Source organism: Plodia interpunctella, chromosome 16 (assembly GCF_027563975.2).
Source record: "Plodia interpunctella isolate USDA-ARS_2022_Savannah chromosome 16, ilPloInte3.2, whole genome shotgun sequence".
NCBI classification, from domain to species: Eukaryota; Metazoa; Arthropoda; class Insecta; order Lepidoptera; family Pyralidae; genus Plodia; species Plodia interpunctella.
In genome coordinates, this window is record NC_071309.1 from 2,448,630 (window position 1) to 2,461,630 (window position 13,001).

Sequence of the window (13,001 nt, forward strand, 5' to 3'; positions counted from 1 at the left end):
TCCGTCCTAGAATAAGACCACTTCATATATTCCAGTGGATATCATAATAGGCGACTAAGGGAGACAATAACTTGGTAGCTTCAGTAAAAAAACAAGCGAATCGTTATAATTTCAAGGTTTATTTTCTACGCTGACCCCTGGCTATGTGGCATCACAGCCCCGAATGCAAGATTATATTATTATATTAAAAAAACAATAAAATTTGAGATTAGTCCTTGCACAAGAGTCAGCTTTCACTTGATAAAATTATACCGGGTCTAAAGCCATTGGATTTGCGTAGAAAGTCTCAGACCAAAACTCGTTACTTACCGATGTTCGTGATTATAGAGAAACCAGACGGATATACTTCACTTCCTGGTTTAAAACTAACGAGAATGGTTAATCTTGAAGGTGTCAGTAGTTATGATTGCAAGCTAACCTTTTTGCTTGGTGATAAAAACTTGATTAAAGTTAAACTGCGCAGTAAAAAAACAATTGCGGGATGGATTGACTTATGAATTTGGAATAATTATAAGTACTTATTAATTTACTATGTCACTCGATATATTTATTTATTGAATAATAGACAAGTAGCTTCAGCAGCTGATGTGTCTACATCAGCTAGCGTTGAAAGTTTTATAGACAGACGGACTGGATTTACTTACAGAATATTATGACAATAGAGTTCCGTAACTCAAAAGAAATACAGAATTCATTAGATTAGCCCGTATGTTTGTCAAGAACTTTTTCCGCAGGAACGCATGGAGAATAAAAGGCTTTTCATCATAGTAACTCTTTTCAATGTTTCAGTATTGCTCTGTGATTTTTTATAACTACATGAAACATTATAGAAATTGAAACACGTATTTATTGATTAGCCCGGACCTTTCTACCTGATCCTGCAGAAGTAGTAAATACAAAAAGTGCGGCCTTGATGTCGTCAATGAGTATAATACACATCAACGAAGTTGCCGATTGCCTAAGACCTCGTGAAATGGTATTAAATGTAGGGAATTGAAAGTGGATAAACAAAAGAACATCATCTGAGAACAGATATGTTTTAATAACAATGTTTTCCATAGCAAATAAAAATAATGTATTTTTTTATAGCCTGTTTTGTGTCCCACTGCTGGGCAAAGGCCTCCCCTTCTGTGTTCCAAATGAAAAAAAAATGAATGTACATCAAAAGTATATTTCTAGCAGTTGAGGTGGATTAACTACCAGTAAATAAAACCTCAATTTGGTTCTGTTTCAATAAATATGATTGAAATCGCGACCACAATCCGTATTACGGATAACGGACCCAATTTCAACATATGAGCTGGTAAAGTCAATACCGTGACAAATTTACCTCTGGGGGCATTAGCTTAAAATAACGAGGGAGCTGATGTAGACTACGATAGCAAAAAATTCACATAGGTGCAAAAAAAACAGCTCGAAATCGCTCTTCGTTCTTTATGAATCTATTTTTATTTATGGTTCTAAGTTTAAAATGAAGATTTCTTGACAAGATCCAATATTTTAAGTCTTTTTTTTACATCACAACATTTTTTCTAAAAATATTAACTCGTACCTATAGATATATTATATAATATATTGTGCTATATAATTTGACAGACTGAATAAAAATTATATCAAATAAATTATACTGTAATCTTCTTTACTGAGTTCAATGACTCAATGGTTACAAGTAAACTTGAGTGTGACGAAGTGGCGTATCTGATTGACAAAATCGTTGACATTTCTAGATGAAGTGGACTAAATTTATGGCATCTGCGGAAAACGGCTAATTCAGCCTTTACTATGTATATGTACCGTGGCTTCACTCATATACTCTCAATTACATTCGCGACTGCGACACTCGAAGCCGAATTGGCTCTAATTTTATGACTGGCCGATTACCTGACACCAACCCCCATCAACCATTTATATTCTTTCCTAGTCACCTCAATATTCAAGAGACTTAATGAAATGGTCATTTCCTTATATAGATATCACATACAAATCGTATTTTTTTAAATTTGACTACTATGTAGTTTCACAAAAAAATTGTTATTTTTATTTTCTAATTCATCATTGTCATCAGGCATATGTGGATTTATTGTTAACTGAATAATAATGATTAAAATTAATTTTACATTTATACTTAAGTTATTATAAATGATTGATGTTTAATTAATATTGTTATATTATTATAAGAGGAATCATTTTATTCATTTAAAAGCTATCCAGATTGTCAATATTCCCACAAAAGCGAAGCCAAGCTCGAGCACAGTTAACATTGAGTTAATTTAGCATTATTTGGACCGTCAGTTTAATGTCAAGGTTTACAAAAGTGAAACGTACCGTACACGAAATGTCGCTATAAGCGATTGTACATTGTAAAGGCTGGTTGTTTATTATATGTAGGTTATATTAAAATAAATTTGCCATTCGCAATCATAAACTGACCTAAAACACTACACTCATTGAATGAAAACATTCATTCATTTATGTGCGCGTATTTAAAGTTCTTATCGGTTATGTGAACTACGTGTTTTTCATCTCTTCCAATCTTGGAATGGTAATTTATAGAGGTATCATTATACATTCGTATTAGCTTCCCGAGTGTTCTTAGACAGTAACGTCAAAAGAAACATGGAGGCTGTGTTTCAACATCTGTGGACTTGGTGAAAAACATTTTTTTTTCCGAATATTACAATGTGTGTATCAAATTACAGGGCTCAACGCAAGGAGTTGTACGCAAGCGGGGTTTTTGTTTTTTGTTTTTACTTGTTTTTCGTTTGTGTTGTTTTTCACGTAAATCTTCTGTCCTAAAAGTCTAATTGGAAAGTAATAAAATAAACATAATTCGGATCAGTTATAAACGTGACGTTTTCGTTGAACCCTAGACCTTTCAATCTCAAGTAGGCGTTTTAATCACTCGACCGCCAACGCACAATATAGTGCGCTAACTTGACATTGCGTTTTTGGATGTCATTGCCATTTACATATTTATTTATGAAATTAAATAACAATCTTCTATGCATACCAGTACAGAATGTCAAGGATACCTGACGGCATCCAAACTGAAACAATTTAGATAAGTCATCACTAAGAAAGACAGTTTTTATTTTTATTTTTGAAAGAAAACTCAAAAATCAACTACCTAAATATTTATATCAGACCCAATATTACTTACAATAAGTAATATTGGGCCTGTGATATGTTTTTACATAAGGTCGCATCTCTAGTCGTTAAAAAAATACAATATCGAGAAGAAAAATAGAATCTATAAATTTAGAACCACCTTTTTTTAAGTCGGTTACAAATGACGCCTCTTGTACATACATAATCTAAACAGCAACGACACGCCCTGACAAGGCCTATTCTGTTCAACTTTGTTGATTTTAGTAAATAACTCAATATACACACACTCAATATAATATACACTAGCTGTCAAAGTAACACTTTTATATTGTAACATTAAACGTAATCCCAAATTTGACAGCTGTCTGTTTAACAATGCGCGATTAGTTTCATTACGACACTTGTAAAGTTGATGATGATATCAAACATTGAATAAAGGTTCATCTCGTCACATTTTGAAAAAAATTAGATGATGAAATAATTATGTCTTCATTACTGCCGGCAGGTCTGAGGTCGGTTCTCTCTTTTCCTCATCAGCATGTAAACCACGGGGATGATAGATAGAGATAGATGAGGAAGTAACAATAATAGAATCGACATCCACTATGACCTTGCGAAGTGGAAATGAGAAAGTAGGAAAGCGAACTCTGGGCTCCGAAGCTTTACAATTCAAGAACCGGGAAAACGCTCAGATGAAAGAGAGAGAAACGATTGCAATAAAAAAAGAATAATAAAAATAAAAACGAGAGGTTATTCAGCTGGCAGCTGACACCATCTATTTCTTCTTAGGTCCCAAATTAGCACCAACAATTGACAGAAAAATATATCATTGTTACAGGAAGAAAACATAGCCCTGCGTCTAATAAAGCAGCATCCTGACATAGAAGAACCTGAAAGCAGTCCAGCGTCTACAGATGACTTCAACACGGGCAGCACTGGTAGAACCTACTTTGACGAGGGGGGTTACGTGGCGGGAGGGGCGAAAGACTCCGACCCTTACGTGAGGAATAGGTTCAACCAGGCTGCGTCGGATAGCTTGCCTAGTAACAGGGCTGTGCCTGATACGAGGAATGCTATGTGAGTATTATACTATTTGTGTATGTTCAGGCCTGCCTGCCTTATGGTAGACATCAGTTTCCAAATGTAATGGTCGGTGACCATAATATAAAAGACTTGAATGTTATACAACATTTATTAGACCAAACTACTTAAAGTGTTTTACAAAATATCAAGTAATTATAACGAACCGCCATCTTGTCGTCAGAGTGCGTAGTGATGTGTCTTGTATTTGGTGTTGTGACTTATACTCATAACACCAAAGATATTGAACGGGTAAAGAAACAATACAATAATATAGATAGGTAGAAGTAACAACATAAACTCTACATATAAGGCAGATACTTAAAATTGTGATTGATTTATTATTAAAATATATGTACACTTCGGATGAGGTGCACCGTCATATTTGACATTGAGTTTAACCAGCGCGCCCCGCAGACGTTTAGATAAAATGGCGTACATTACATTTTTCTTAACAGGTTAATTTTAACTTCAAAGTTGACGGTGCAACTTATGCTTAATTTCTATTAAGAGAAGCGTTTCCACCTTGATCTATGATCTCTGCTTCGTGTATTTTGATTTTATAGCTAGTATTAACATTAAGTACGATAACTACCACACAAAATAACAAGTAATAATATAGGTAATCAAATGATTGAAGATTTATAAACGTACCCAACCTATAAATATCGGAATAAAAAGTAAAATACATAAGAATACAAGAAAAAATGACATGCCTTCCACCAAAGAATTTTGGAAATCGGTTGGGTAGTTCAGAATTAGGTGGTCTTCGAAACTACCAACCGATTTTCAGACATTGTACAGACACTTCCTCTTTATAATATGAATGTAAATCAATATGATGGCGATCGGCGAAAGGCTACTGCTAATACGAACTAGTAGGAGGCTAGCTACATTCTTCCTTACACCATAATGACCTCCGTTAACAACTTGGAGGTAAACTGGGTCCAACTCGGTCGTTAGCATCGCTTGCGTCGGCTTGCGTAAAACTAATGCCACTTGCCGTAGAAAATTGTAAATAGCATTGAATTCATTAATGGTGTTCGTTACATTATATTTGGTAGTTTTAGTAGATGCAGCAAATTGTAGTACTCTTTAATTTACCATAATAAATAATGATACTGAAGCAACTATAATTGCACGCACTCAAGTGGACCGGTGCAAAGATAATCTGGTGGGGTATGCTTGACCAGGCTCATAACATGTGCGATTGTGGCTTCTCCCCACAATCGATGGCTCATCTTCTCGCCTGTCCCGAGTGTCCAAACATGTACTCGAGCTGACTTGATGGCAGCTTCCGATGTGGCTATCGAAGTGATTCGCATATAAAATTTCTTCTTTCACTTTGGATGGGAACAAAGCCATTTTAAAGAGTTTCATCAACATTTCAATTGCAGGTGCCGCCTCAAAAAATATGACGAAGACCTCCCCCAGACGAGCGTGATCATCACTTTCCACAACGAAGCTCGCTCCACTCTCCTCCGAACTATTGTCAGGTTTGGTCACTTTTTTTTCAATTATTAGCTTACCTATATAGATGATTGTCCCACGCTGGATAAAGACCATTTATGTCTTTCTTATTTTGTAAATCAATTTGAATTATTTTTAAAACGTCTGGTTCAGGTACTGCGTTACTTTCTTTACGAGAATAATTATCTATTGAAAACATTTTTTTCCCATTTGGTGTTGTCAAGGTATTTGAATACAATTTTTACAATATTTAGTTCGATTGGTGTGCATTATCGAGCAGATAATTTAAAGGAATCAAACAATGAAAATATTCCAAGACCAAGCTATTTAATAAATAACTAGTAAGTATAAAAAAAAAGAATCGCAGAAATGCATATTTTCCGTCATTTTCATAAGATACACGTTATAAATTATAATACTATTATATTAAGTGCCAACGATTGATTTCCGTGCACACATTCCATTGAACATTCCGTTGTCCATAGCTATGTTATGCGCAGTGCCGTAATCCTTGCAATTGCATTTTACTATCACCGCCTATCACACGCGTAACCGCTATGTCGACTATAATATTACGAGCTATGATTGAGTCGTATGTACATGTCCCCTATACTTACACTACAGCTATTTTTCTAGTAAAGGGATTCCGTAGAAAATCCAACAGAATTCTTTGAAATTATTCGCTAAAAACCACAGAAAACTGTATGTTAATTCCGACTGCCTAGTCGAGCAGAACTTTTTTTCCGCTAATAAAAATGTACCATAAATCTATGTATTCCGATCATATCAAAACATTTGTACATATTACTTTACTAATCATTAGATTGCATTATTTTTCTAATTTATTGATATATTATGCTGTAACAACGTAAACCCTATCCGTATCAATAATAAAATTAAAGTGAGTATGTTTGTTACACAACATTGTGATATGAACTGAACAATAGTTAACATTTGATTCGTTGCCAAAATAGTGACTAAGTACAATTATGTAGATACCAGACAAAGGAAAGACAGATGGAAAGTCATTCCAAAATTTATTCTTGAATCCTATTTTTGTTTCTTCCCGATATTGTTGCCAATATTGCTACAACCTTATGTAATCCGTATGGACCCTAAGGCGGCTTTAACAAAGGTGAGTTTGCAATGAATTTTTACTTGAAAGGCTATATTTAATTCCCAAGTCGCCTCAAATTCACGACTCGTTCGATTTTCTTGACTGTGAAAGTGACTTTTTGAGCGCTAGCCAAGTCACCACAGTTGGTTTGTTTGTTTGGAAAGTCTTTATTGCAGAAGGAAAACACATAAACAAGGCAAAAAATAGAAGCGTAGAAAGGCGGTCTTACTCCATCGTTCATGAAATTAATAGCTTTTCAAAGCAAATATATAGCAAAATGTCGCCTTCCCGCGCAAAATCAGTGATTAAATTAACTTTGTATAGAATTTTGAAAATGTAGCCTCAATTGCACCATCAACTTTGACGTTCACTTTAACCTGCGCACCGTTGATTAGATAAAATGGCAAACGTTGCATTGATCTGACGATTCTGCCACTAAATCTTCTTAGTGATTTTTTTACAAGATTTTTGACACTTACATTACGAATGCCATAATTTTTGTCATTTAATTATTTATTTCTGAAACTTTATTGTTCCAAGTAAAAACATAGTTATAAACAAATGGCGAACTTAAGCTACCATTAGGAAAAACAGACATTAGTTGTTAGACAACAACAAAAATAAGTGCGGCACAAAAAAATTTATATCTCTGCTTTGATTTTCTTACGGTTTTGAAACTGCAGTTTGAAAGTGCAATTATGGATGAATCAATTAAAAATTAACAAGCAACACCAGAGTGCTAAATCAAACGTATTGTAAGCGGTTCGAATTGATGCGTTTCATAATTTCTTTCAATCATTCAATACGAGAAAGGAAACCACGCAGTGTTAGCTAGAAATATCCTTTTTTTAAGTATTTACTTAGTGGTAAAATTATCATACTTATTCTACTCAAATGTACTAGCGATTCATTGAACATAGGTGTTCGATGAGTCGCTTATTTATTTGGAAATAAAGTAGTAAAAAAATTGCTATACATTCTCGTGTATATAGTTCTGAAGAAGTTCAATATGATGAAATATCCTCTTAACAAATGTTTTTGTTGCAGCGTGATAAACCGGAGTCCTGAGCATCTCATCAAAGAAATCATACTGGTGGACGACTTTAGCGATAATCGTAAGTTTTAAAAACCTAAACCAATTTTATGTCAACATCGTTTCGTCCTACATTAACAGGAGGATATCGAGTTGTCGTATTCTAGGAACCACGCGCCTTAATGTCCACATTAATGTGGACACAACTCGATATCCTCCCGTGGATGAAGGACGAAGCGACTAAATGATGCCTAAGCAACTGATAGGCAATAATAGTATCCTCAAGGAAGTTTGATATCAGACAGTCTTTAAAAATATTTATTTATTTAAGCTTTATTTAAAAAAAATACAATTTGTAAAGCTACAATTGTCGGACTTGATGCTGAAAGCTTTATCTAACAGTCAACCTTTGTGTCTTACATCTGAATTTTCCAAACTTTGAGGTTATATTTTACGCGAAGATGCGGAGACGACATCAGAAAGACACTTTTTACTCAATCACGGATCAAATATAGAAACGAACGTCCAACAAACCTACCATCAACGTTTAAGGAACGATTCCAATGGAATGCAGTTCAACTTAGAAACCTAAAATTAATCGCATTCATACTAAAAAATAAGTCGATGGTACAAATTTGCGATGCAGAGCAGTTTAGGTCCTGAACTGGATCGCAATGAGAGATGACAGGTAAGCACCGGTGTCAATGTCAATTTGTACATACATTCAAAAATCACATGCTGGACATAAATTAATCAAAAATCGTTTCAAGGCTGGCTCCAAAGGGCTAATTAAACCTATTGGAGATACAATTTTCTAAATCGATAAGCTAGTTTTTTTTTCTAACAAAAAGAAATTAAATGATGACGTTTAGTGTCATACTGTCGACACATGTTAGGCACCCCATTCTACATAAAGCTCCACCGACCAGATACCAATTGAATTAAATTGATTGGCTGTCTTCCTCTTTACTTCCCATAGCGTAATGTAAAAAAATCAATGCACTTAATCGAAAATTACTGTTAATTAATTAATTAAATTAATTAATCATCTCAACCTACAATTTCCATTTTACCGAAGCAAAAATATCACCTTTTTTCTTACCTTCGTTCGTGAACAATATAGAAATAGAATGGTAACTGTAGTCGGGCGCACGCTGGTTTCTCATTGATTGTTACTAACAATATAACAGACAATTCACATAGTTTCTACGGTTGCAGAAAATGAGCTTATTGTCAACTCTAATTAGTTGTATCACTGTTATGTTGATGACGTTTTTATTGTCTCTGTGTTGAAAGGCCCACTTTCAGGACATTAATAAAAACAAACGCAGAATAAAAGCTATTGTTTAGGCGATATTACAGATTTAACGCCAATATAACTGAAATTGATTTGTTATACGTGTCTATATTGTTTATCTTCATTTTGCAAATAAATACATTGCAGTAAATATGTTGTGCCTTCACATGCGCGTTGATGCGAATTATTGCTATCTCTTTCGCTTGCTATGAAAGCGAATTCAAATTCAAGTAATTTATTCAGAAATTAGACCTTCACAGGCACTTTTTCTCGTAAATTTTTATATTTATAGTTATTTCTCACAAGCTACAAACTACTGGCATTTCGGAACGATCACTGCTGAGAAGAAATGCCGAAAGAAACTCATTTGAACAGTGTTGGTCCCTATCATGCCAGATCGGCTTACCATTATTGTTTCTTATAATGTTTTTTTCTAATAATATATTGATCGGCTTACCATTATTGTTACTTACAATGTTTTTTTCTGATAAATATATTTAAAAAAGGATAAAAGGAAAAGATGCTTCACGTAACGTATCCCGAAAGCTTTGTGAAAATGTAGGCACAACGTAATAAATATTAGGTATTAACTGAACGGTATTTCTAAATTGAGTTAAGACTGCGTTTATGATTGACAAGTAAATTAGCTGAGCCACAAACATAAAGCACATAAAACTAGAGAATAATGTAGCCGTACATCTAATTGCATAAAGTCTTATCAAAATCGACATAAATTTGTATAGTTACGGGGCTTAAAACGAACTGTTTGTTTCCATGTAAAGTTGCATTTATTGTACTATAAACCTGTTATGTCATTATCGCAGTTTATAATACTTACTTATATGATGTTGACGGATAGAGACAAAACATGTTTTAGCCTAAGGTATTTTTTAAATTTTATATGAAAATTTATTATTATTATTTATTAATTTAGAAACTAATTTAATACACTGGCCCCATAACCTCTAATAAATGAAAAGCGCGAGTTGCGTACAAGGACTGAACTTTATTTATAAAGTGTACAGTATTACATAGTCCTAACACTATATATATATATTCCTAACACAATAGATACTCTTAATCATCATCAATATTAATCACCTTTTTGCCACATGCGTCTATTCTCTTCAATTACATGCCCAAACAATGATAGCCTCTGCCCTTGTAACTAATGTTAACTTAATTAATGTTGATGTATAGAACCATAAAATCCTTAAAATTATCAACAGCTGAAGATGGCGCGGCCCTTCGAGCCATCAGAAAAGTCAAAGTCATTCGGAACAGCAAGCGCGAAGGGCTGATGCGGTCAAGGGTGAGAGGAGCCGACGCGGCCACCGCTCCCGTCCTCACATTCTTGGACTCTCACGTGGAATGTAACGTCCACTGGCTCGAACCACTTCTGCAGAGGATCAAGGAGGTGAGTCTACTGATGGACTGGTTGTAAGTGAAGATAATTTATTTCAGTTTTATATAAAGCAGCTTGCTTCACTCTTCAGCTTTCCAACTAACTCCACACCAAAAATATCAATCCAATACTCCGCTTTTACGTGAAAGAGAGCATAACTAATAATATAACTAGGTATATATTTACTATGGTAAAAACAATGTGGTTTTTATGAAGAGACTAGTTCCTGGTATAGGTCCTATTGGATACCATATTGCAGTCGTTGAGATGTTGGTACCCAGGTGGACATGATGAACAAAAAACAACCTATAATAACTGAGAACTTGCAACAGTATCAATACATGAAAAAAAGCGTCATATATCGCAACCTGTAAATAACGCATGTCATTTAGTATGTAGTTAACATAAATTTCTTATTCGAATACAGTTCTTTAAACCTGGCATTGCGCAGGTCATATACTCCGCAGTAAGTATTAGCTTACACAACGAAAGTTATAACTTACACAACGATTATTCTTACAAATTGCAAAAAAAATACAATGACATTTCAGTCCAGTTAGGTCATCAATCATTGATATGCAGAGAGCATCAACATACCAGTAGTGTTGCGCAATGACGCATTAGTGCATATAGGAATAGGGACATAAGTCTGAGCATATAGCAGGAACTGGCTAACCCTATTCTCAATTAGTTGAATAAAGTATAAGTTACTTTTATGTACAGTCGATGGCACATCAAGCGCTCTATGTACAGGTGCATGAAGTGTAAAATCACATTTGGATGTCTAACTTATCAAGTAGAAATTTTCGTTTTTTTTTTTATGAAAGACTTGACAGAAAGACAACCAGACAGACTATTTATATTTTAGTTATTTATTCACAACAATAAAAACCAATATTCACATAGCAGCTGACAGAAGGATATAAACTCTTTTTTTTTACCACTGATTATTCATCTTGTAATTATATATTTTTAAGTGAAATTGAACGACACATTCAACGGATCTTTGTTTATGTATAATAAATATGTAACATTAATACCCAACAATCGAACCCCATTGTCATGAGATGCGCGGCTGATGAAGTAATCCTCAAAATGTATATTAAATATGTAATGTCATTTATGTATTTACCTAAATGTTATTAGTAAATGAGTAAGGATATCAAGATATTTAAATAAGTTGTCTTTTTAATGCGAGTTAATATTGTAATGTCAAGGATCTCTTCTTTCCCGAGTCGGGACTGGAATTTCGCAGAAAACATTTTAATATATCTGCAACAGGCTTCAAGTGTCGCTGTTGCTGGGTAATTTTTGGAAACTAACCTGTTATGTTAGCTATTAGTTACTTGTCTATCTATATCAGTTTATTTGTTCCTAAAATACTCATACCAAAATCAAAATCAAATCATTTATTCAGAAATTAGGCCTTCACAGGCACTTTTACACGTCATATTCTAAATTAAATGATGTTTACCAAAGCTACAAACTACTAGCATTTCGGAACGACCACTGCTGAGAAGAAATGCCGAAAGAAACTCATTCAAACAGTGTTGGTCCCTATTATGCCAGATTTTCATAGACCACTACTTGCTTCCGAAACTGGCTGACAGTTTAGTTCCCTAGTGTGCATGCGACTGCCTGCCACTAGATGGCGGTAAGTAGTCGTAAAAGTCATGTCAGATGCCTTTAGGCGACTTGAATAAAATTTGACACTAGTGTTAGCAATAACACACTCGATATGATGATGACCAACTCCAACAACAGCAAGCTCGAGAATTGTTTAACAGTTTTTCGAAGTTCTCTCTCTCTTTCTCACTCATCTCGGGAAGAAAAAGCCGGCTTTCATTCACATTAATCACTATATGACTTGTATGAGCCGCGCCTATGAGCTTGGAAGCCAATAGAGAGCTAAACAGGTCTTCAAGAGATTCTTTAAACAGTTTTTCAAGAGGAATGAAGGATCATTTTTGTTTCCAAACAGCTTTTGTTTGCAACTTATCTAACTATGTATTGGAAGATTTGATAAAACGCAGTTTTAGCTATTGCTCATATCTCAAGAATCATTGAAACTATGCGTTTTATGCACTTACTTCAATGTCTCAGCAATCCCAATAAGATCTTGGCCTGCGATAATATTCTCTATTATGCGTTGATGTGTGGTAGTGTCCATTTGTTTCGAAGCTCCTTGATTACATCTAATGAAGAGGATATATTTTTTGTGCGTCGTTAACCCGTCAACTTAGGTACTGGTTAATTGGTGTAATAAAGACAATGGACCGTTTGGGTTACAGGATGTAAATCTCGGAAGATACACTCAATTTTATTGCTGAATATTTAATGAGACACGTTTCATAAAAAATATGGCGTTGTCTTGCTAGATCTGTTCATGATTAAGCATAAAAAGGAAATCAAAATTAACTTTTGAAATCTAAAAATGAAGTCGTATTATACCTAGAATATGTGATCTCCAGACGGCGCGAAGCTCGCAGTC

At 34.5% G+C, this 13,001-nt stretch overlaps 1 protein-coding gene across 1 annotated transcript in view; it reads left to right on the forward strand.

Moving 5' to 3' along the window:
- The window catches only part of LOC128676251 (polypeptide N-acetylgalactosaminyltransferase 2-like), a 57,744-nt gene that overhangs the window by 33,565 nt on the left and 11,178 nt on the right, over nucleotides 1-13,001 (forward strand). Inside the window, exons 2-5 of the mRNA XM_053756268.1 lie at nucleotides 3,947-4,185; nucleotides 5,586-5,684; nucleotides 7,823-7,890; nucleotides 10,335-10,522. Coding sequence (XP_053612243.1) covers nucleotides 3,947-4,185; nucleotides 5,586-5,684; nucleotides 7,823-7,890; nucleotides 10,335-10,522 — 594 coding nt within the window. The remainder of the gene's footprint in view (nucleotides 1-3,946; nucleotides 4,186-5,585; nucleotides 5,685-7,822; nucleotides 7,891-10,334; nucleotides 10,523-13,001) is intronic.